Source organism: Mobula birostris, chromosome 16, assembly GCF_030028105.1.
Source record: "Mobula birostris isolate sMobBir1 chromosome 16, sMobBir1.hap1, whole genome shotgun sequence".
Lineage (NCBI taxonomy): Eukaryota > Metazoa > Chordata > Chondrichthyes > Myliobatiformes > Myliobatidae > Mobula > Mobula birostris.
Genome location: NC_092385.1, coordinates 11,314,258 through 11,339,612, shown reverse-complemented (window position 1 = coordinate 11,339,612; position 25,355 = coordinate 11,314,258). Strand labels below are relative to the sequence as shown.

The 25,355-nt window shown below is 45.6% G+C and overlaps 1 protein-coding gene across 2 annotated transcripts in view; it reads right to left on the bottom strand.

The window, feature by feature from the left end:
• The window catches only part of LOC140210982 (semaphorin-3G-like), a 229,440-nt gene that overhangs the window by 105,489 nt on the left and 98,596 nt on the right, over positions 1-25,355 (bottom strand). For both annotated transcript variants that reach the window (XM_072280298.1, XM_072280299.1), the window contains exon 2: positions 8,189-8,349. In XM_072280298.1, coding sequence (XP_072136399.1) covers positions 8,189-8,349 — 161 coding nt within the window. The remainder of the gene's footprint in view (positions 1-8,188; positions 8,350-25,355) is intronic.

Genomic DNA, 25,355 nt, shown 5'->3' with positions numbered 1-25,355 from the left:
GATGTGAAACACACTGGGATATGCTGAAAGTTTACTTCAGAAGGCCCTTTCCTTCGAGATTTTCTTACAAGTGTGGCTTGGTGGTATCCATGATATTTGCTTGTTTTATCACTGGATGGTGGGGATTATGGCTCTGGTTTCGACAGGAAAGGCTTTTCCTAATAGAGCCAAGCTGTATGGGTTGACAAACCTAGGTAAACAAGGAAGCCCAACACTTCTGGGAAGGGATCCCAACAAGCAGAGATTAAATAAACATAAACAAGAGCGTTTGGCTGCAAGGCATTTTATGTTTGACTCCTGGAGGCAGGACAAGGGAAAGTCACTGCGGTGGAAGGAACACAAAGCCCCCGCCTCAGGAAGATATCGGGAGGGACACAGGGCCAACTTCTCCAATCGTGACAGAAGACAATAAAGAATTGAATGAGGACTGGCATCTTGCCTATTTACTCTGGCAGGCTGGGCAATTTCCAATTAGTTTCAGCCTGGACTGGACTGTTTGTAGGGCTTGAAGGAATAACAGTTAATGAAATGGGAGAATAAGGCGTTACTAAAGCAACCACAGTAGCAAAGAAAATCATCTTGATCCAATCAGTCTTTGTTCTCTGCTTTCACTTGAGTGAATTTCCTTGTGTCGAGTTAAAAGCTCTATAGGTTTAGCTCCTGGTAACAGTAGAAGGGTGACAACGCTGCCCATAATACCCGCAATAACCGTGATTTCCAGATTTAAGTCATTATTTTCTTGGCATTCATTTTTCTAGAATCCGCGTATTGTTATTAAGCCCAGAATTCACTGCCCATCCAAGATTACTCTCTCAGAAGATGGTTATGAGCTGCCTTCTTGAAACCCAGGTGAATTCACTGCCTCAGAAACTGTTGGTAAGGGAGTTCCAGGGTTCCAGCATGTTCCCCACCATCAAGGACATCATCAGAAGTCAGTGCCTCGAGAAGGCATCCATCATCAATGATGCTCATCAACCAGGACCTGTCCCCTTCTTATTACTACCATAAGGGAGGAGGTACAGGAGCCTGAAGGCACATACTCAATGATTCAGGAACAGCTTCTTCCCCTCTGTCAACTGATTTCTAAGTGGACATTGAACTCATGAACACTACCTCACTACATTTTTTGATTTTTATTTTTGTACTACTTAGTTAAATTAACTATTAAATATTCCTAATACTTACTATAATTCATGATGTTTTCTCTGTTATTAGGCATTTCACTCTACTGCTGCCGCAAAGACAACAAATTTCATGAGATATGACCGTGATATTAAACCCGATTCCTATTCACTATTTTCTTTGTAACGTAAACTATTTTTCATGTCTTGCACAGCACTGCTGTCACGAAACAAAACATTTTGCAACTTAAACCTGATTCTGGTTTAGTCCCAATGATGATAATGGAATGCCAACTCTTTTCTACAGCAAAATAAGTGCTGGTTGGAGGGGAATCTGTGGAGGATAATGGTCACAGGTCTGGTTGCATTTGCCAGCACAGTCTTCATGAGCAAATAGAAAGTATTTTTGCAAGATGCATTGGTAATGGAATGAATAAGTGTTTAAGCTGGTGGATCAACCAATCAAGTTGGTTGCTTTGACCTGAGTGATGGAAAGGCTTTGGGGTGTTAGCCACTGCAGAATACTCAGCCACTGACCTCTACTAGTAGTTAGTCTAGTTGTCTTTCTGGCAATTATTCTAAACTCTTTGTTTTATGAGTTTCCACCATCAACGTCCTGGAGTTCACCACAAAGTCCTAGTCTGTTAGGGTGTATTCTGGAGTTAGGATATATAACAAATATTAACTTCACCAGCAATCAATCATTGGACATAAACATGGATTGTAAATTGAATTTAAGATGCAGCCCTGAATAATAGTTTTCCTGGAACAGCGGACTGGAGCGGATTAGAAACCAGACAATGCTGAGTGACATTCACTTTGAGTGTCTGGAATGTGGGTGTGAAGAAGGAGGTATGGGTGCAAAGGAGTCGTAAAACTATTGTAGGTACATTGTAGCTGTAGAATTGTTCTGCTGTTACCTTTGACTTTTAGGACATAAAAGTGTCATGTAATGTTGGGTCGGGAGGCCTCTCCTGCCAATAGTGTCTCAATATGATGCCAGCTGCTCATTTTTGTTGAATAAAACACTTCTATATTCACTAGCTTCAGCACCTGTCTGGTAACTTTGTCCACATTACAACATATCCTACACACCCCTTCCTGTAACTCAAGCCCCAAGTCCACGCAACTTCTCAGCAAGACTTTCTGCACCCCTTCCAGTTCAGTAACATCTTTCCTATAACAGGGTAATCAAAACCATACCCAGTATTTTAAGTGTGGCCCCACCTACACACACACACGCACACACACACACACACACACACACACAATGTTGGAAGAACTCAGCAGCTCAGTTTGCATCTATGCAAGTGAATAAACAGTCGATGTTTCAGGCTAAGGCCCTTCATCAGGACGAAGGGTCTCAGCCCGAAGCGTTAACAGTTTATTCGTTTCCAGAGACGCTGTCTGACCTGAGGCATTTTGTGTGTGTTTCTCTGGATTTCCAGCATCTGCAGAAACTTTTATACTTATGATTTGCTGACTCACAGTGGCCTGCTTTGCCTTGGATGGCACTGGGGTTGTTGGACTGTACTCTTCCAGTGAAGTGGAGAGTATTTCTTTACATTCCTGACGTCCCCGGTTGATGGTTGAAAACATTTGATGGTAGCTGTGTGTGAGTCTGTATAGATACCGTTCTATTGCATGTTTGGATAAGTCAGGCTAATTTTTAACATTTGTTAGTAAAACTACACCAAGGACTCCCTACACCAATACCACCATCTCCTCTAATCACAAGAATATTACCGATTTGATTTATGATGCATCACAAACTATACTGTCTTGAGTTCCAATTCCTACATTCCTCACTGGATTAGGAATACAAGGAAAGTTCACTACCTGAAAAATGATCCTAATTTCACTCCAAGCTTTCTTTCTGCTTCAACTTTGCCACTGTTTTTACTTGATTATTCCATTCATCTCTTCTCCGGCAATTTGATACAGTTCACTAGCTTCCAATAGGGTCAGAGATCATAAGACATAGAAGCAGAATTGGGCCATTCAGCCCATCAAGTCTGCACTACCGTTCCACCATGGTAGATTTACTTTGCCTCTCAACCTCATTTGCCTTTCTTTACCCCATAGCCATTGATGTCCTTTTCCAATGACTTGGCTTCTACAGCCAAATGTGGCAATGAATTCCACAGATTCACTACCCTATGGCTGAAGAAATTCCTCCTCATCTCTGTTCTAAAGGGACCTTCCTCTACTCTGAGACTGTACCCTCTGGTCCTTGATTCCGCCACTATAGGAAACATTTTCTTTACATACACACTATATACTGTAAGCCTTTCAATATATGAGACCCCCCACCCTCCACCCACCTATTCTTCTAAACTCCAGAGAGTACAAGCTTAGTACCATCAAACACGCCTCATATAGAGGACAGAAGCAGAAGCGAAAGCACACAAGGAGGCCATTCAGCCATCCAGACAATGTTAGCTCTTGTAACGCAATCCCTTCATTCCAATTCCCTGCAACACACATAAAAATTGCTGGTGAACGCAGCAGGCCAGGCAGCATCTATAGGAAGAGGTACAGTCGACGCTTCGGGCCGAGGCCCTTCGTCAGGAGTCAGAAGACGAATGGTCTCAGGCCGAAATGTCGACTGTACCTATTCCTATAGTTGCTGCCTGGCCTGCTGTGTTCACCAGCATTTTTTATGTGTGTTGCTTGAAATTCCAGCATCTGCAGATTTCCTCGTGTTTGCAATTCCAATGCCCTTGCTCTTTTTCCATGAGCCAGCAGCTTATTTTCCCTCAGGTGCCTATCCAACAGCTATTTGAAAACTTCAGCTGACTCTCCTTCCACCATCTCCACAGCGAAGGAAGTTACAGATCTTAAATCATTCCCTGCATTGTAAAGACTGCCTTGTACACTTTGTCCATCATTCTGTATGTGTTCCCTGCTTCAGCATCTTTGCTGTGAATAGTTACCCTCTTACCATGGTCCTAAACACTTTACCAACCATTCCCTCAAACTGCTCTTACAACTTTAATAGTTTCTGCTCATGTGCTGGTAGGATATGTGCACTTTTTAGATATAGCCCGATCATATTCTCATTCCCGGTATACACTCAGTGGCTTTATTAGTTACCCCCTGTACCTAATGAGGGGGCCAGTGAGTATATGTTCATGGTCTTCTTCTTCTGGAGCCCATCAACTTCAAGGTTTGATGTGTTGTGCATTCAGAGGTGCTCTTCTGCACATGACTGTTGTGAAATGTGGTTATTGAATTACAGTCACCTTCCTGTCAGCTTGAACCAGTCTGGCCATTCTCCTCTGACTTCTCTCATTAACAAAGCGTTTTCACACAGATAACAGCCACTCACTGGATTTTTTTTTACTCTTTGTGCCATTCTCTGTAAACTCTGAGACCGTTGTGCATGAAAATCTCAGGAGATACTCTGACCACCCCGTCTAGCATCAATGATCATTCCACAGTCTAAGTCACTTAGATCACATTTCTTCCTCATTTTTATGTTTGGTCTGAACATCTGAACCTCTTGACCAGGTCTGCATGCTTTGATGCATTGAGTTGCTGCCACACGATTGGCTGATTAGATACTTGCATTAATGAGCAGGTGCACAGGTAGACCTAATAAAGTGGCAACTGAATGTATATTACTTTGCACATCTCTGTATTAAAAGTCATCAACCACAGGTTGCTCAATCTGCCAGTGTAAGTCACCAAGTCAGAACATTGTGAGCTGAAGCCTTAATTCAAGAGCCATGGTGAGGACATGCTTCATGACACATGCCTATCATCTCCCTCTGGTGTCCCTCCCCTTTCTCTTTCTCCTAACACATACCTTCTTCTTCAGCCCTTTATCTTTTCCACCTCTCACCTCCCATCTTTTTAGTTTATACACCTCTCCCCCTCTCCCATCTACCTTGCCCCTCACCTTGCTGCCAACTTGTCCTCCTTCCCCTCCCTCCAACTTCTGGTTTCATCCACCTTTCACCCTGATGAAGGGTGTTGGCCTAAAACGTCAACTGTTTATTCCTCTCCATAGATGCTGCCTGACCTGCTGAGTTTCTCCTGCATGTTAATCTGGAATTTCCTTCCCCCTTCCTTCTTCTTCTATTCCCCACTCCGACCTCTTACATCTTCTCACCTGCCTATCACCTCCATCGGGGTCCCCTCCTTTTTCCCTTTCTCCTATGGTCCATTCTGTTCTCCTATCAGATACCTTCCTCTCCAACCCTTTACCTTTCCTACCCATGTGGTTTCACCTATCACCTTCTAGATATCCTTCTTCCCCTCCCACCACCTTTTTATTCTGACATTTTCCCACTTCCTTTCCGGTCCTGAAGAAGGGTCTCAGCCCAAAATGCCAACTGTTTACTCATTTCCATGGATGCTGCCTGACCTGCTGAGTTCCTCCAATATTTTGTGTGTGTTGCTTTGGATTTCCGGCATCTACAAACTTTCTCGTGTTTATGATTTGCTGGCTCTCTTTTGTTGTGACATATTACATTGTTCTTGTTAAAGGTCCTATCCATCTGGGTGAAACAACAAGGGACCTGTTAGGAGTGATGGGATACATATAGTTCTCTGTTTGATGAGACCATTCTCCTCAGTGAATATTGCCCATTTTGTGAGCTGTCTTTAGTAGGTTGTTTCACATTCCTCTGTTTGTGAATACACTGGTGAGATGAGTCCATTGTCTTTAACAATGATTTTGATAAGATTATGAAACCATAAGACTATAAGATACAGAAGCAGATTTAGGCCATTTGGCCCATCGACACTGCTATGCCATTTCATCGTGGTTGATCTATTTTCCCTCTCAGATCCAGTCTCCTGCCTTCTCCCCATATCCCTCATGCCCTAACTAATCAAGAATATCCTTCTCCCCATATCCCTCATGCCCTAACTAATCAAGAATATATCAACCTCTGCCTTAAATATACCCAATGACTTGGCCTCCACCCTACCTGTGGCAATTAATTCCATGGATTCACCACTCTCTGATTAAAGAAATTTCTCTTCATCTACATTCCAAATAAATGACCCACTAGTCCATCGGCTGTAGTAACAAAGATTTTGAAGAGTCACTTTTTGGTGTTTTCCAGTGCCCTTCCTGTATACAAACATGTAAGTTAAATGCAAATTCTTCTCTTGCTCAGATCTTATCTCCTCCTTTCCTTCAAAACTACAAAAACATCATCCCACACGCTGTTCTAACAATGGCTCCTGGAACTGAAATGTTTATTATGTTTCTCTTCCACATATACTGATCTATTGAGTGGTTCCAACATTTTCTAATTTTATCCCGCACACAGTCTTCCTTGTTAGTCACTAATTGTGGCACAAAGGTTATATACTCTGATTGATCAACTCCACCTCCTATAATTCTCCAGTTTCCCTCTTCTCTAATTCTGGTCTTTCAGATTTATTTATCACATGTACATCGAAACATACGGTGAAATGCTTCATTTACAGTAGCAAATAACACAGCCAGGGATGTGCTCGGCCAGCCCACAAGAGTCACCACACATTCTGACACCAACATAGCATGTTCACGATGCTTGGCAGAACTTTACAGAACACAATGAAATAGCACATAACAAGCGACAAAGCAAAAAAAAAACAAGTCTCGTTCCACCCTCCCACCCAAACAAAGTGCTGGTCTTGGGAATCTCCCTGACCTAATTGCACCATCACCACAAGTGCCTTTTCCATTGCCCAGGCAGTAAGCACTGAAATTCCCTGAGCTTCATTTTCTTCCTTTAAGGTCTTCCCTAATACCTACATCTACTAAGCTGTCATCTGTCCTAATATTTACAGGTGTCATCATCACCATCTTTATGCGTCATGTCTAAATGAAGTGGGCTATCATGGTCTATCCACGAACATGATTGATATGGAAAACTTTCTACAGAAGTGGTTTGCCATTGCCTTCTTCTGGGCAGTGTCTTTACAAGCAAGGTGACCCCAGCCATTATCAATACTCTTCAGGGATTGTCTGCCTGGCATCAGTGGCCAAATAACCAGGACTTGTGATATGCACCAGCTGCTCATATGACCATCCACCACCTGCTCCCATGGCTTCACATGACCATGGTTGGGGGGAGGGTGGCTTTAGTGGGTGATAGACATTCCCCAAGGGTGACCTGCAGGCTAGTGGAGGTAAAAGTGTATCTCCACCCCGCCACCCACCTACCTGTGTATTTTATGTTCAGTATTTCTATGATCTTTCTGGCAAAGTAGCTTGTGGCATTTTTGCTATGTTAAAGCTGTTAAATAAATATGCAGAAAAATATTTAAATCTCCATTGTGTAGATCATGATGCAATCCGACTTTCTGGATCACGTTTCCCCAGTGATAAGAGCATAAGACCATAAGACATAGGAGGAGAATTAGTCCATTCTGCACATCGAGTCTGCTATGTCATTCCATCATGGCTGATTTATTATCCCTCTCAAATCCACTCTCCTGCTTTCTCCCTGTAAGCTTTGATACCTTTCCTAATCAGGAACTGATCATTCTCCGCTTTATGGGAATAATCCCAGAATGGTGCTCTCTTCTTGGCACAATTTGCCTTTTGACCCACAATATAACATGCCAAAGAGACCCCATACTTGATATCATTTAATTTTTTCTGAATATTTCTTCTTCAGCCCCTGGGTGATTTCTAAAGTAGGAGCCTTTTAAAAAATTCTGTGAATAAAAACAAGGCCCTTTGATCCTATCATTTACTGTCAAACACTGTCAGATCTCCATTTGAACTTGTCTTTGCTCTCTATCCTTCAGCAACTTTACCCGATGAAGGATTTCAGCAGTGCTGGAGATGACTGCCTATGGGTGTAGAGCTCTTTTGAGGTGAGAATTCCCCCCTTCCACCACTTGTGTAAACAACATCCTGACTTTCCTTATTAATGTTGCAGTCTACGTCGAGACAGAAAGGAGGTAGAAATTGGGAATTCTCTCTTGAAAAGGACCCTGGGAGTCAGCAGCAATCATCACCAACATTATCACAGCTCTGCCCTCATGATCATCAGTGAATTATTCCCCAAGACACCTCAACAATGTCAGAAAAATAAGCAAAATGAATGAGTTACCTCTTTGGCATTGATTGCTTTCTGGTCAAGTTGAAGAGAGTACAAGGTATCCTTAGCTCCGATGAACAACTGGTCATGGTACTCATCCAGGAACATTGAACGGAAATCCAGGAAACCACGGAGTCCAAAGAAGATAACAGATCTATTGGCAGCCATGAGGTCTAAAGCGAAGGAAACAATGGTGTTTATATTCTCAACATTGTTAGTCAATACATCTTGCCAAAGATGTTGCATTACCTTGGATAGGAGGTACAGAAGCCTTAGGTCCCACAGCACCAGTTCAGGAACAGTTATTACCTTCAACTGTCAGCCTCCTGAACTGCTGTGAATAACTTCACTCAGTTCAACCCTGAACTGAATCTACAACCTATTGACTAGAAGATCTGCAGATACTGGAACTCCAAGCAACACACACAAAATGCTGGAGGAACTCAACAGACCTGGCAGCATTTATGGAAATGAATATAAACAGTGAACGTTTTGGGCCGATAACCTTCATTGGGACTGGGGAGAAAAGATGCGGTCAGAATAAGAAGGTGGGGGGAGGGGAGGAATAAATACAAGGTAGTAGGTGATAAGTGAAACTGGGAGCGGAGAGCTGGGAAGTTGATTGGTGAAAGAGATAAAGGACTGGAGATGTGGGAATCTGATAGGAGAGGGTAGAAGGTCATAGAAGAAAGGGAAGGGGGAGGAGCACCAGAGGGAGGTGATTGGCAGGTAAGGAGAGAGAGAGGGAAATGAGAATGGGCAATCATGAAGGGAGGTCTTTACTGGAAGTTCGAGAAATTAATGTTCATGCCATCAGGTTGGGGGTTATCCAGCTGGAATATGAGGTGTTGCTCCTCCAAGCTGAGTGTGGCCTCATCACAGCAGTAGAGGAGGCCATGGACTGACGTGTTGGAATGTGAACGGAAAGTAGAATTGAAGTGGGCGGCCACTGGGAGATCATGCTTTTTCTAGCAGACAGAGCGTAGGTGCTCAGCAAAAGGACCTCCCAATCTATGTCACCAGGAGCACTAGATACAGTAGGTGACCCCCATAACTCACAGGTGAAATATCGCCTCACCTGGAAGGACTGTTTGGGGCCTTGAATGTAGTGAGGGAGGAGGTGTAGGGGCAGGTAAGCTCTGTCTGCTTTGTCCATGGTCTCCTCTACTGCCGCAATGAGGCTACACTCAGGCTGGAGCAACAACACCTTATATTTTGTCTGGAATTTTCCGCTTTTGTTTCAGCTTTCCAGCAACAAATTCACAAATTGCACAACATACACTCAGTGGCCATTTGATTACGTACCACCTGGAGCTAACAAAGTGGCCACTGTGTGTATGCTCGTTGTCTTCTGCTGCTGTAGCCCATCCAATTCAAAGTTTCACATGTAGTGAATTCATAGATGCTGTTCTTCACACCACTGCTGTAACATGAAGTTAAATGAGTTACTTTCGCCTTCCTGTCAGCTTGTACCATCTGATCATTCTCCTCTGACCTCTCTCACTAACAAGGTATTATCACCCACTGAACTTCCGCTCACTGATGTTCTTTTTGCTTTTCACATTCACCACACGGATTCCTCTGTGTGATCTAATTTCATCCCACATCCCAAAGGCATGTAGGTTAGTAGGTTAACTGCCCATTGTAAATCTCCCTGATTGTGTAGATAAGTCTCCAAGATGGCGCTCGTGATTCACAGTAATATTTACAGGCAACTCACAAAATTACTATATATACCACTCTGCGTGGGTGGAAGGGTGGAGATATGTCTCTACCAAAGGAGGTGTTAGGTGTTCCTTCCCTCTGCTAGCCTGCAATTCACTCTGGGGCAAGCCGCAGCACTTGCTTAGCCCCCCACTCCCCGCCGCACCACGATTCAGGGTCACGGGAAACCACGGGAACAGGTGGTGGATAGTTGTATGAGCAGCCGGTGCATATCACGTCCTGGTTATGCAACCACTGACTTCAGGCAAACAATCTCTGAAGAGTATTGATAATGGCTGGGGTCACCCGTCTTGTAAAGACACTGCCCAGAAGAAGGCAATGGCAAACCACTTCGACAGAAAAAATTGCCACGAACAATCATGGTCATGGAAAGACCATGAACGCCCATGTCAATACAACATGGCACACGACGAACAAACTTCTTCCAAACTACTATCACTGCAGTCTGTAGATTTATTATTATCTTTATTTGTTCTTCTCTATTTGCACAACTTGTCTTCTTTTGCATGCCGATTATTTGTCAGTCTGTTTGTGTGTATTTTTTCATTGATTTTGTTGTATTTCTTTGTTCTACTATGATTGCCCGCAATAAAATGAATCTCCAGGTGGTATATGGTGGCATATACAGTACATACTTTGAACTTTGAGATGAGTGGAAGAAACTAGAGGGAAGTTCATGGGAATGGTACGTTAATTGGCTACCGTAAGTTGCCCTGAGTAGTTTGCAAGGAAGCATCTTTGTATACATCATATCAGGTTATAATCTACATATATATTTTCTAGAGATTTAAGACCTGGGAAACCAGATATATTTTGATTTCATTCTCTGAGTGCTTATTGGCAGGGTTCAATTGTGTGTTCTACAAGTTGCAGCATGGTATGTAGCTTGCTTCACTGATGGATTACCTGTTCTGTGTCCAAATAAACTCCCCAGGGTTGACACGTACTTACCCTGGAGGTCCTGCACTGTGGGTTCACTAGACTGATTTCCGTTTTGAATGAACTGCCTCATACTGCAGATCCTGGCCTGGGGAGTTATACTTTAATCAGACCACAACCTGGACATGAGCTGGGGGGTGCGATTGGCCAAGAACTGGGTAGACTCGAGCTCGTGACCTCCTCCTTCCCCTTTCTAAGATGGGTCCTTCTGCTAATTTATCTTATTGTCTTTTTTTGTGAGAGGTAAACGTCACACTTCAAAATCAATTTGTGGTGAACCATGTGTGTTGAGTTTCCAAGAGCCACAATTAAAGATCAGCTTTTCATTCTAATTATGAGGCAAATGATGAACAAATTTCTCTCCACCTGAGTGATGCAGGACCCTTCGACACTTTGGTCTGGATCAGGGTAATACGGTAGCATACAGGGCAGCAAATTAGCACAGAAGTATAGTGGTTAGGGTAACACTTTACAGCACCAGCAATAGGGGCTCGATTCCCACCACTGTCTGTAAGGAATCTGTACATCCTCCCCAATGACCGCGTGGGTTTCTTCCACTTTCTCTGGCTTCTCTGCACATTCCAAAGGCCTATGGGTTAGAGTTAGTGAGTTGTGGGTATGCCATGTTGACAACAGAAACAAGATGATACCTGCAGGCTGCCCCCAGCACATCCTGAAAGACTGTGCTGATCGTTGATGCAAACAACACATTTCACTCTGTTTCGATGTACATGTGAACAATAAAGCTAATCTTCAAAGGATTCAACAAACTAAACCAAGAATTATTATGTAGAATTAAACCAATTTTCAAACCAACTTTGAAGTAGATTTGAAGAATTGGATTGAAGGTATTCACGTTCCAGGACCCAAGAGGAATATTGCCAACCTCAGTTTTTCTAATGCAGCAGCATAACCTTTCCAAAGGGCCAAAGAGTTCATTGTGGCAAAATTAATCTTCCACACATATTCTTTGCTCAACTTCTTGTTGTAGGCAAGAACCAGCCTTCAGTGCTTGTAATTTGCAAAGAGCAATCTGTTTGAAGTTAAAAGGACACCTGGGCTGGCTGCTGAGAGATGTGGCTTGCAAAGTGATGTGACCATCAGACTTCTTGTCTGTATTAGCCAGACACAAAACAATGGGGCTATGTTAATTGGCCTATATTAAACCAGAAACTACAGCTAATTTATTTGCACCACGACCCTCAGGGGCTTTTAGACTATCTGTGTGAATTATTTTGTCCCAGCAAAGGTATCTGGAAAACATCACAGGCAGATGATACCATCTAGTAGCAAACAGTATAAATATTAGGAAGCATTGGGGACAGTTGAGACAAAGAAGAGATAGAATTCATTCCACAGTCTTTGGGTTCTATGATGGATGACTTACTCATCTGCTTTTCATTGGAATTGTACCTGTGTTTGGAAATCCTTTGCAGTGTGTAAATCTTTTGTAATTTGGAAATCTTTTATAAATCAGAAATCCTCTGTGTTAAATGTGTGTGAAGAATCACTTATTTAAATTTAAATACAGTATGTATGATTAAAAATAAAATAAACTGTGTTTGAACTACTTTGTCAGCTGGAAATAGCTCCTCTTCAGTAAGGAAAGGGAACCCACCTCTCCACCAGTGGGTATTGGCAGGTAGACCACACCACAGAGACTAGACAGGTAAGTCAGCTTGTCCTTGAAAACCTCCCTATAGTGAGAATACCCATAGATATCTATATTGGAAAGGGTTTAAAATCTTCTTTTCAGTTTAGGGTTTTGCAGATGGAAGACAATACTATCACAACTGATCCTTAGTGTCAATACATCTTCTCTCCCCCTCTTCATACTCCTTGATGTATTTCATGTCCAGAATCTACCTAATTCTCTCTCAAGTATGTTCAGTGATTTCTCCACAATTCAGTCTTAAACACCTTACCATTTATCCTGAGAGTGTGACTTCCCAGGGAATATCCTCCCCACATTCAATATGTCAAGCCCTGTCACAATATTGCACGTTTCACTGAGATCTCCTCTCATTTTCTAATCTCTAGTGAATACAAGCCTAGTCGATTTGATCGCTGTTCATATGATAGTCCCAAAGAATCAGTCTGATCACTCTTCACTGAACTGTCTGCAAAGCAAGTACATTTCATGCGAGGTACAGAGACTAAAACTGTACATAGGGCTCCAGATGTGATCATACCAAGTCTGTATATAATCATAAGATATTCCTGCTTCTATACATAAAACCATTTATACTGAAGGGCAACATATCATTTGACCTGTGTACTTATTCATGATATATTGCATTTACCTGGTGGGCCAAAGGGCTAGTTTCTGTGCTGTACTGTTCTGTGTTCTATGTTCTACTTGCCCTTTCAGTTAATTTGTCCAAATCACCTTAAAGTGAAATTAAGTGAAAAAATGCAGATACTGGAAATCTGAAATACAAAAAGAAGGTGCTAGAGGAACTCAGCAGGTCAGGCAGCATCAATCAAAGCAACAGACAGTTGATGTTTTGGGGTGAGACCCTTCGTCAGGACTGGAAAGTAAGGGGAAAGACACCAGAATCAGAAGGTGGGGGGAGGAGGAACGAGTACAAGCTGAAGGGTGACCAATCAATCTACTGACCCGTATGTCCTCCGGATGTGGGAGGATACACACGAACTCGTGGGCATCAATACCTTACAGACAATGGCGAAATTGAGCACTGTGTGCTGGTGCTGTAAGAACATAATGTTACTGTGCCAACCCCTTTGAGCGCCATACATTTTAGGAAAACACCTTATTAGATAGCTGCCCACAACTCACTGATCCTAACTGTACATCTTTGGACTGTGGTAGAAAACCAGAGCACCTGGAGGAAACCCACACAGCCACAGGGAGAACATACAAACTCCTTACAGACAGTGGTAAGAATTGGTGATCGCTGGTGCCGTGAAATGGTATGTTAACTGCTATGCTACTGTGCCCCCCCCCACCCGGTAGCATTTAGAAGACATTAATTTAGACACTTCAATATGGAGGGAATGGAGGAATATGGATCATGTACAGGCAGAAGGGATTTAGTTTAATGCAACATTATGTTTGGCACAGACTCTGTGGGATGAAAGAGTCAATTCCAGTTCTGTATTCTGAGACGTCTCTCAAGCTCCTTTATGGAAACAGAGCAGGTGATAGATTTCAGAATGCCAGAAGCTTGAATCAGTGTCTTTATCCAACCAAGACAATTCTTCTATGAATGGCTGAAATGAATTCCTGCTCAAACACAATTCAGTGCTTTGCCACTCGGCCATCAGAAGTTACCCCTTGTGACATTTCTCAGGAAATAATAATAAAACTAGATTATGCTTAAAACAGACCATCTTTGTTTTCTAACCTCTGGCTTCTCATCATCCCCATTCTGTAACAGAAATGTATCTGGTTGCCAGGTTTTGGGTGACTTCACCCTGCTTCAAACCCAGGCCCTGAGGTGTAAATATATTTCATCACCTTCACTATTCACGCAGCATGGAAATCAATTCTCTGTACTGAGGAAGTTCATTTGCTTAAAACTCGGCCTTGGAGGCACAAGAAGAGATTTGCACGCCTTTATAACGGGTCTGAAGGGGCTGAGGATTTGTACTATACACTAATTCACCTCATCTAAGGCTGAGGCTTTATAAGGCATTAGTCAGGCCGCTCTTGGAGTATTGCGAGCAGTTTTGGGCCCCTTATCCAAGGAAGGTTGTGCTGACATTGGGGAGGGTCCCGGTGGAGCTTCACAAGAACAATCCGGGAATGAAAGGGTTAACATATGAGGAGCCCTTGGTGGCTCTGGGCCTGTACTTGCTGCAGTTGGGAAGAATGGGGGGAAGGGGGAAATCTCATTGAAAACCTTTGAATATTGAAAGGCCTAAATAGAGTGGATGTGGAGAGGATGTTTCCTGTAGTGGGAGAGTCAAGGATGAGTGGGCATAGCCGCAGAATACATCCTTTAGAACAGGGGTAAGGAGGAAATTCTTTAACCAGAGGGTGACGAATCTGTGGAATTCATTGCCACAAACAGCTGTCATTGGGTATAATTAAAGTAGAAGTTGACAGGCTCTTGATTAGTAAGGGTATCAAAGGTAATAGGGAGAAGGCACAGCAGTGTAGTGGTTAGCATAACACTTTACAGTACCAGTGACTCAGGTTCAAATCCCGCTACTGCCTGTAAAGAGTTTGTACATTCTACCCATGAAAGCATGGGTTTCCTCCGGGTGCTCCGGTTTCCTCCCACAGTCCACAGACATACCAGTTGGTAGGCAAATTGGTCATTGTAAATCGTGCTGTGATTCGGTTAGGGTTAAACTGGAGGATTGTTGAGTAGTGCAGCTCAAAGGACAGGAAAAGCCTATTCCACACTGAATGTCAATAAGTAAATAAATGAAAAGCTGGAGAAGGGGTCAAGAGGGATAATAAATCAGCCATGATGGAATGGCAGTGCAGACTCGATGGGCTGAATGCCTTAATTTTTCTCCTCTGCCTTATGGTATTATCTTGACTCTCTGCTTCTTCTGTCAATTATTTTTCTGTCTCTCTGTGACTCTGAACAGAGTATATGTCCGCAGGTTACTGATGGCAATAACCGTCTCTCTTTATGCACTCTAGTGCTGCTCCAGAGAATTGCTTCTATTGCTTGTTAAAACACCCTGGGAAAAGTTTATTCAGGAAGTGTGAGTAAGGCAGCCAACACTTGTTATAATGAAGTAAAGAGATGACAAAATTCTAGAAGTAGGTATCCCTGACCCAAGGGCAAGAATCCCTGAGGGAACTGAGTCTTTGATGCAGGATTTTCCAGAAAACAAAGCAATGTTGGCAACCTCTCCATCTAACAGCAAAGATTTCCAAGCATAACTTGGACACATTTGCTTGGACTCCGATTTCTCCTCTTCCTTTCCAGCCCTGATGAAGGGTCTTGGCTCAAAGCATCAACTATTTACCCTTTTCTGTAGATGTTGAGTTCCTTTAGCATTTTGTGTGTGTATATTTGCTTGGAGACTGTCCATTTCCCTCCACGGATGCTGCCTGACCTATTGAGTTTCTCCAACGCTTTGTGTGTTGCTCCAGATTCCAGTATCTCTTGTGTCTCCGAGCGTAGCTGACACAAGTGACACTGAAAGCCTGTCTTCAGTCATGGTCTTCATCCAGCAACACGCAGTCACTTTCCTTACACAGGAATCCTGTGAATTCCGAGAGAGTTCCGGGCTATTCTCATTCAGACGTCCCAGGAAAGTGATGACATCGACTAATCTCTGCAGCAATTACACTTCAGCCTCTGCCAGATCTGATACAGTGCACATAGTTCACCTCGATCTGTCAGAGCCGGCTTGACACCATGCACTCGTATAGATGGCATTTTCTCCAGAAAACTGCTCTTATTTCAGCCTTCATGTTCGTCTGTTCCAAGATATTTTGTTTCCAATTCTCTCCACCCCACAAGTTCTCTGCAGCAATACTTATCATAACTCATGCCAAAACATTTGGATCTGGTTCACCAACTAAGCCAGTTTGAATACTGACTTTTCCTCCAGTATCCAAAGTGAAAGTGGTTCATTGTCCTAAACACAACTACAATGAGTAACATACTAGTAGCAGCATCACAGGCAACATTCAGAAAACATAAATTATTCCCATTTTTTACAAGAAAGAACACAATTAGAACCAAAATAAAATGCCCATTTTTAGCTTAAAGTGGTCAAAATGATATTGTTTTGTCCAGAGTGAAAGAGAGAGAGGGAATGAGAGTGAAAGAGAGAGAAAGAGAGGGAGAGAGCAGGAGAGAGAAAGAGAGAGAGAGAAAGAAAGAGAGAGAGACAGAGAGAGAGGGACAGACAGAGAGACAGAGAGAGAGAGAGAGAGAGAATTATACCATATTGTTCAGTGAGAGAGAGATAATATCATTTTGTTGGGGGAGAGAGAGAGAGAGAGAGAAAGACAAAGTGAGAGAGAAAAAGAGAAAGAGAGAGAGAATTATACCATATTGTCCAGTGAAAGAGAGAGACAATATTATTTTGTTGAGGAGAGAGAGAGAGAGAGAGGGAGAATTATACCATATTGTCCAGTGAAAGAGAGACAAAATCATTTTCTTGAGAGAGAGAGAGAGAGAGAGGTATTCAAGGAAAAGAGAGCTATTGCAACAGACCTGTCAACCACCAGTCATTTAAAATTAGGCTGGCATCTCAGTTTGACATGCTTCATTCTTTAAATTAAGCCCAGGCCCCTCACGCATTCCAGTCAGCCTGTCTTCCATCACTCTGGTTTTGATTTGCTATTCCACTCCTGACATTTACCTCACATTGTCAGGGCCCGACTCCCGTCTAGTTTATTTGCAGTGGACAGTGAGTGGCTGTGGAGTGTGAGGGTGGGGGCGGTGGTTTGAAGGCTCTGCCCAGAGTGTCAGGAAGAGGGTGGTTGAAAATCGGAGGGCAAGTCACCCCTTCCAGCCCCGCTTTCATCACCCTGTCACAGAGCATTCACTGAAGCCCTGGTAGCTGTGTGTGTCTGAATCAGAACCTGAGTCAGGTTTATTATCACAGACATATGTCATGAAATTTGTTGTTTCGTTTCAGTACTACAGTACAACACTTAAAAATTACAAATTAAATAAATAGTGCAGAAGAACAAGTATTAAGGTAGTATCCATGGGTTTCTGACCAAGAAGATCATTGTGGACTTCAGGCATGCTGGGAGCCACACTCACGTCCCCATCTACCTCAACGGAGCTGTAGTGGAGCGTGTATCAAGCTTCAAATTCCTTGGTGTCCACATTTCCGAGGATCTCACCTCGTCCCTGAGCTCCTCCATCCTGGTCAAAAAGGCTCAACAGCGCCTTTGCTTCCTGCGGGGCATCAAGAAAACTCACCTCTGTCCCAGGATACTGACGGACTTTTACCGCTGTACCATTGAGAGCATACTCACCAACTGCATCTCAGTGTGGTATGGCAATTGTCCCGTATCAGACCGCAAAGCACTCCAGCGTGTGGTGAAAACTGCCCAGCAGATTATCCGCACCCAATTGCCCACCATTGCGAACATCTACCATAAACGCTGCCTGGGCAGGGTGAAAAGCATTATCAAGGATGCATCTCACCCTAACCATAGACTTTTTACTCTCCTCCCATCCGGTAGGCGCTACAGGAGCCTCCGCTCCTGCACCAGCAGGCTCAGGAAGAGCTTCTTCCCTGAGTCTGTGACCCTGCTGAACCTCTCATCACAGCACTAAGCAGTATTGAATCTGTATTCTACTGTCTCAGTACTTTTATATTTGTGTGCTGTAGCACTTACTTTTTATTTGCAGTTATTTTGTAAATAACAGTATTCTTTGCACTTCTGGTCAGATGCTAACTGCATTTCTTTGGCTTTGTATCTGGACTCGGCACAATGACAATAAAGTTGAGTCTAATCTAGTCTAATCTAATCTATTCAGAAATATGATGGCGGAGGGGAGGAAGCTGTTGAGTGTGGGTTTTCAAACCCCTGTACCTCCTTCTGGGTGATAGTAATGCACAGAGGGTGCATCCCAGCAGTGAGGGTACTTAATGATGGATGCCACTTCCTGAGAGACTATTTATTGAAGATGTCTTCGATAGTGGGGAGGCTTGTACTTGTGATGGAACTTGCTGATTCTACAACCCTCTGCAGCCCTTTGCCATCCTACGCATTGGAGCCTCCACCCCAGGCTGCGATGCAACCGGTTTCCTACCACAGTCCAAAGACGTAGCAGTTGATAGGTTAGTTGGTCATTGTAAATTGTCCAATAATTAGGCTAGGATTATATCAGGGTATTGCTGGGCAGAACCGCTCAAAGCGGCTGAAGGGCCGATTCTGCACTGTATCTCTTTAAATAAATTATTAAGCAGTCACGTCCAGAGTTAACAAGGACATGGATGAAGGTTTCAGTAGCGGCAGATTTGAGGGGGTAGTGCAAAGCTCCGGAGGAATTAGATAAACAATTTTCTCCAGCCTCAGACAGTTGCTGTGGAGGAGATCGGTGGGCAGGAAATCAAACACAATGCATCCAGTTTTCCCAATGTTTAGTTGGAGGTAATTTTAGGTCACAAAAGTGAGCAAGCCACATGACCTTTTTCCTTCCCTGTCAACATCTCTTCACTCAGGGCTCCAAGACCAGTTAATGTTTTCAAACACATGTATTGTTCAGATGCTCGCGGACACAGAAGCAATTGCTACTAGAGGTGTGCCCCAAGGCATCCCACAGCTAGGACACAGGGCACTGTTTTCATAGTTTCCTCAGTCTGCTGACAATCCAAACCAGTTTTAGAACTCACTCATGGAGTCATAGAGTAACACAACATAGAAGGAGGCCCTTCGGCCCGACTGGTTCGTGTCAACCACAGCTAGCCTCAGTTGCCTATGTTCTGCCCATAACCCTCCAACATCTTCCTCTCCATATACCTATCTAAGTGTCTCTTAAATGTTCCATTTGTACACGCCTCAACCACTTCCTCCAGCCGCTCATCCTAAGCCCTTGCTACCCACTGTGTAAAGAAATTACTTCTCAGGTCTCTTTTAAATATCTACTCTCTTATTTTGTATCTGTGCCCTCTAGATCAGAATCAGAATCAGGTTTAAAATCTCCGGCACATGTCATGAAATTTGTTGTCTTTACGCAGCAGTACAATGTAAAATATAATAATAGAGAAAAAAACATGTGAATTACATGAAATGTATATATATTAAATAGTTAAATTAAATAAGTAATGCAAAATAAAAAAATGAAAAAGTAGTGAGGTAGTGTTCATGGGTTCAATGTCCATTCAGAAATTGGATGGCAGAGGGAAGAAGCTGTTCCTAAATTGTTCAGTGTGTGCCTCCTCCCAGATGGTAGCAATGAGAAGAGGACATGTCCTACGTGATGGGGGGTCCTTAATGGCGATGGCACCTTTTTGAAGTATCACTCCTTGAAGATGTCCTGGATACTATGGACTGGTTTAGTTTGTTCTTCACTTGAAAATTTGGGCATGATAACTCCCAAACAAAGAGTAAAACATAAAGGCAGGTTACCTAAACTACACTCACAAGATGTTACAGGAACTCAGCCAGTCAGGCAGCATCTATGGAAATGAATAAACACTTGACGTTTCAGGCCGAGACCCTACTTCAGGTCTGGAAAGGAAAGGGGAAGATGCCAAAATAAAAGGGTGGGGGGAGAGGAAGGAGGATAGCTAGACGGTGATAGGTGTGCCAGGTGGTTAGGAAAGGTAAAAGGCTGGAGAGGTAGGAATCTGACTGGATAGGACAATGGACCATAGGAAATGGGAGGAGGAGGGGACCCAGGGGGAGGTGATAGCCAGGTGAAAAGAGGTGAGAGGCCAAAGTAGGGAATAGGAGAGGAGGAGAGGGATTTTTTTTAATGGAAGGAGAAATTAATATTCATACCTGAAGCACCTTCAATTACTCCAAAAGACTGAGGTTTGGTAAAAATACTGAAAGGCTTTTATTCGCTGTACAATACGACCTCCACAGTGAGTGTCTGCCCCCGGACTGAGGGGGAGGGGCAAGACGAACACCTTTATACAGGACCCTGTGGGAGGAGCCACAGGGGCAGTCAGCAGAGGGGTGTGTCCAGACAGGTAACCGAGTTACAACATATATACATGGTTTACCACATTCACCCCTCCTTTTTTTAAAGAAGAGTCCCGCGGGGTGAAGTGACTGACGATATTTACAAGAAGTATATTTACAGGTTAAGTCTATCAGGCGGTCGAGTCCGTCGCTGTGATCTACGTAGCACCGGCGGTGATTGCACCGGCGATGGCGGTTGTGCTGGCTCTGGCCTGACTTCAGGTGCCAGCACGTTAGGCGTCGGTAATCCCTCGTGTGTGTGCATCGCACCCGGTATGGGAGTGTCGTGTGGTGTCTGTATAGGGTTTGGGGTGCACGGTGTCTTGTAGGTACATACATTGGTGGGTACGGGGTCAATAGTCACCACGGAGTGTTCAGGGTAGGGGCCCGGAGCTCCTGCGGGCACCAGGTCGCGGATGGAGACCGTGTCCTCCCGCCCATCAGGTAAAACCACGTAGGCATACTGGGGGTTCACATGAAGTAAGTGAACCCTCTCGACTATCGGGGAGTATTTATTGCTCCTCGCATGTTTCCGGAGCAGCACTGGCCCCGGGGACTTCAGCCAAGATGGTAGGGTGGTTCCAGTGGTCGATTTTCTGGGAAAAGAAAAGAGCCGCTCATGAGGGGTGGCATTGGTGGCCGTGCATAACAGGGAGCGGATGGAGTGGAGTGCCTCGGGAAGGACCTCCTGCCAGCGGGAGACCGGCAGTCCCTTTGACCTGAGGGCTAAGAGTGTGGCTTTCCACACTGTGCCATTCTCCTTCTCTACCTGTCCATTCCCCCAGGGATTATAGTTCATGGTCCTACTGGTTGCAATTCCCCTAGCCAGTAGATATTGGCGCAGCTCGTCACTCATAAACGAGGACCCTCTGTCACTGTGGATATAGCACGGGTATCCGAACAGAGTGAAGAGCTTGCGCAGGGCTTTTATAACTGACGTGGTAGTGGTGTCGGGGCAGGGGATGGCGAAGGGGAACCGCGAGTACTCGTCAATTACATTAAGAAAGTACACATTGCGGTCGGTGGAGGGAAGGGGGCCCTTAAAGTCAACACTCAGTCGCTCAAAGGGGCGGGTGGCCTTGATGAGTGGTGCCTTTTCGGGTTGGTAAAAGTGCGGTTTGCACTCTGCGCAGATTTGGCAGTCCCTGGTCATCGTCCTGATCTCCTCAAGGGAATAAGGCAGGTTCCGGGCTTTCACGAAGTGGAAAAGCCGGGTGACCCCCGGGTGGCAAAGGTCTACATGTAGGGCGTATAGCCGGTCGATCTGCGCGCTGGCGCATGTTCCCCGGGATAGGGCATCGGAGGGCTCGTTGAGCTTCCCAGGCCTGACATGATGTCATAGTTGTAGGTGGAGAGTTCGATTCTCCACCTCAGAATTTTATCATTTTTGATTTTGCTCCGCTGCTGATTATTAAACATGAATGCGACTGAGCGCTGGTCAGTTAGCAGGGTGAACCTTTTGCCGGCAAGATAGTGCCTCCAGTGCCTTATAGCTTCCACTATGGCCTGGGCCTCTTTCTCTACCACAGAGTGCCGAATTTCAGGGCCTTGAAGGGTACGGGAGAAGAACGCCACTGGTCTTCCTGCCTGGTTGAGGGTAGCAGCCAGCGCAAAGTCGGAGGTGTCACTCTCTACTTGGAAGGGAATGGCCTCATCCACCGCATGCATTGCTGCTTTGGCAATGTCCCCTTTTATGCGGTTGAAGGCCGCGTGGGCCTCGGCAGAGAGGGGGAATGTGGTGGACTTGACCAGGGGGCGGGCCTTGTCTGCATAGTTAGAGACCCATTGGGCGTAATATGAAAAGAAGCCCAGGCACCTTTTGAGGGCTCTGAGGGTATTGGGAAGAGGGAGTTCCAACAAGGGGCGCATACAGTGGGAGTGAGGGCCAATGACTCCATTCTCCACGACACACCCAAGGATAGCAAGTCGGGTGGTCCCAAATACACACTTGTCCTTGTTATAGGTGAGGTTGAAAGATTTGGCCGCTTGGAGAAATTTTTGGAGGTTGTTGTCATGATCCTGCTGGTCGTGACCGCAGGTGGTGATGTTATCCAGATATGAGAACGTGGCCTTCAGTTGGCACTGGTCCACCATCCGGTCCATTGCCCTCTGGAAGACAGATACACCATTCGTGACACCAAAGGGGACGCGCAGGAATTGATAAAGCCTGCCATCAGCCTCGAAGGCAGTGTAAGGGTGGTCCTCCCGGCGGATGGGGAGCTGATGGTAAGCGGATTTTAGGTCTATGGTCGAGTACACCTTGTACTGTGCTATCTGATTGACCATATCCACGATGCGGGGTAGAGGGTACGCGTCGAGCTGCGTGAACCTATTGATGGTCTGGCTATAGTCCACGACCATCCTATTCTTCTCCCCGTTCCGAACAACCACCACCTGCGCCCTCCAAGGACTTGTGCTTGCCTCAATGACCCCCTCCCTGAGCAGCCGCTGCACCTCCGACTTAATGAAAGCTCTGTCCCCCGCGCTGTGCCTCCTGCTTTTAGTTGCCACAGGTTTACAGTCGGGGGTCAGGTTGGCGAACAGCGGTGGGGGAGGGATCCTGAGGGTGGAGAGGCCGCAAGTGGTGTCGGTAGTGTGGCAGTTGGCATGATGTTGGGTAGGATGCGCGGGTCGGTGTGTGTGTGTGGTCAGTAGCGGGGTACGTGACATATCTCTACAAAACAGGGGATTTATGACAGTAATTGGCGGGAGGGGCCCATCATACTTCATTGTCACGCTTTTCAGGTGGCTCTGGAAGTCCAACCCCAACAGCACAGGGGCACACAGTTGAGGCAAGACCAGTAACGTAAAGTCCCGATATTCTGTGCCCTGCACCACTAGTGTCGCTACACAACCCTCCTGGATGTCTGTTGTATGCGACCCAGAGGCCATGGTGACCCTCCAACTTACCGGCCGTATCATGAGTCCACAATGCTGCACCGTGGCCGGGTGGATAAAACTCTCCGTGCTGCCTGTGTCAAACATGCAGCTTGTCCTGTGCCCCTCCACCAGGATGTCCATCATTGACCTTGTGAGCTGGTGGGGAGCGCTTTGGTCGAGGGAAACGGAAGCCAGGGTGGGCTCGCTGTCTTGGTCCGGCGTGGTGGGGTGCCCCGTGAGCACCCGTAGGTCGTAGGCGGTGGGAGGTGGCACCGACCAAGATGGCCGCCCCCATGTCTCGCACGTGGTGGTGGCGTGCAGGGAAGATGGCGGCAGGCAAGATGGCGACCCCCACGTCTCGCACGTGGTGGCAGTGTACAGGGAAGATGGCGGCCCCCATGTCTCGCACGTGGTGGCAGTGTGCAGGGAAGATGGCGACCTCCACGTCTCGCACGCGGCGCTGCTCAATCCCGCTCGCGGTTTTGACTTACAGACCTTGGCGAAGTGGCCCTTCTTTCCGCAGCTGGAGCAGGTAGCTTGTCGGGCCGGGCAGCGTTTCCGGGGGTGCTTCTCCAGTCCGCAGAAGTAGCACTTCGCGGACTCACGACTGGCGGCAGCCCAGGTCGATTCGCCAGCAGGTTGCGGGGTCTGCGGCACCCACGAGGCCATAGGGGGATCGCGTGCCTGGAGAGCCTCGGAGTTATGCAGAGCGGCCTCCAACGTATCAGCCAGCTCGATCGCCGAATTTAGGGTAAGATCGGCTTTTTCCAGCAGCCGCTGGCACACATACACTGACCTGGTTCCCGTCTCTCACTAGGAGTTCTGCATGCTGCGCCGCCGTCAGCCCCTGGCAATTGCAGACCTGCACGAGCGTCCGTAGGGCCTGGACGAACTCAGCACTCGATTCCCCGGACCGTTGTTGCCGTGTCGCTAAGCGATGCCGAGCATAGACGCTGTTTATCGGCCGCAGGTATTGTGTTTTGAGTGCGTTCATCGCGCCGTCGTAGTTCGGCTGGTCTCTGATCAGCGAATAAACCCGTGGACTGACTCTGGAGAGTAGAACTCTGCGTTTCGCTACGGAGTCGGTCGCTTTAATCTCCTCTAGATACGCTTCGAAGCAGGCCAGCCAGAGTTCGAAAGCGTTTCCAGCGTCAGGCATTTGCGGATGGAGGTCTGATTTTTCTGGTCTCAGGGCCTGTTCCATGTTTTAAAATGTACAGCGAATAAAATTGAAGCACCTTCAATTACTCCAAAAGACTGAGGTTTGGTAAAAATACTGAAAGGCTTTTATTCGCTGTACAATACGACCTCCACAGTGAGTGTCTGCCCCCGGACTGAGGGGGAGGGGCAAGACGAACACCTTTATACAGGACTCTGTGGGAGGAGCCACAGGGGCAGTCAGCAGAGGGGTGTGTCCAGACAGGTAACCGAGTTACAACATATATACATGGTTTACCACAATACCATGAGGTGTGAGGCTACCCAGACGGAATATAAGCTGTTGCTCCCCCTACCCTGAGGGTGGCCTCATCTTGGCACAAGAGGAGGCCATGAACCAACATGTCAGATTACCTGGCTGGGTTTGGTATTAATTATTGGTTTATTATACATAATAATACAGTAATACAGTGAAAAGCTTTTGTCTGTTTGCCATCCGGACCGATCATGCCATATATAAGTGCATCCAGGTGGCAAAAATGAAAACAGATTATAGAATGTGGTTTTGCAGCTGTAGAAAAAGTGTAGTGGGGGCAGACACAGTTACCACAGTGAGTAAAAACATTCTTCCTCACATCCCTCAGGATCTTCACGTTAACTCTTTAACTTGCTTTCTCCTGGCTTTGAACCCTCTGCCAGTGAGAAAACATTCCACCATGTCTGAACCCTTCAGCAGGCACACCTGCTGCCTTACATTGACTAAGGTTCAGTCCCGACCTGTAGTGCTGTCTGTTAGGAGTCTGCACATACTCCCAGTGACCAAGTGAATCTCCTTTAGGTGCTCTGCTTTCCCCTCCACATCCCAGAGAGATGCGGGCTGGT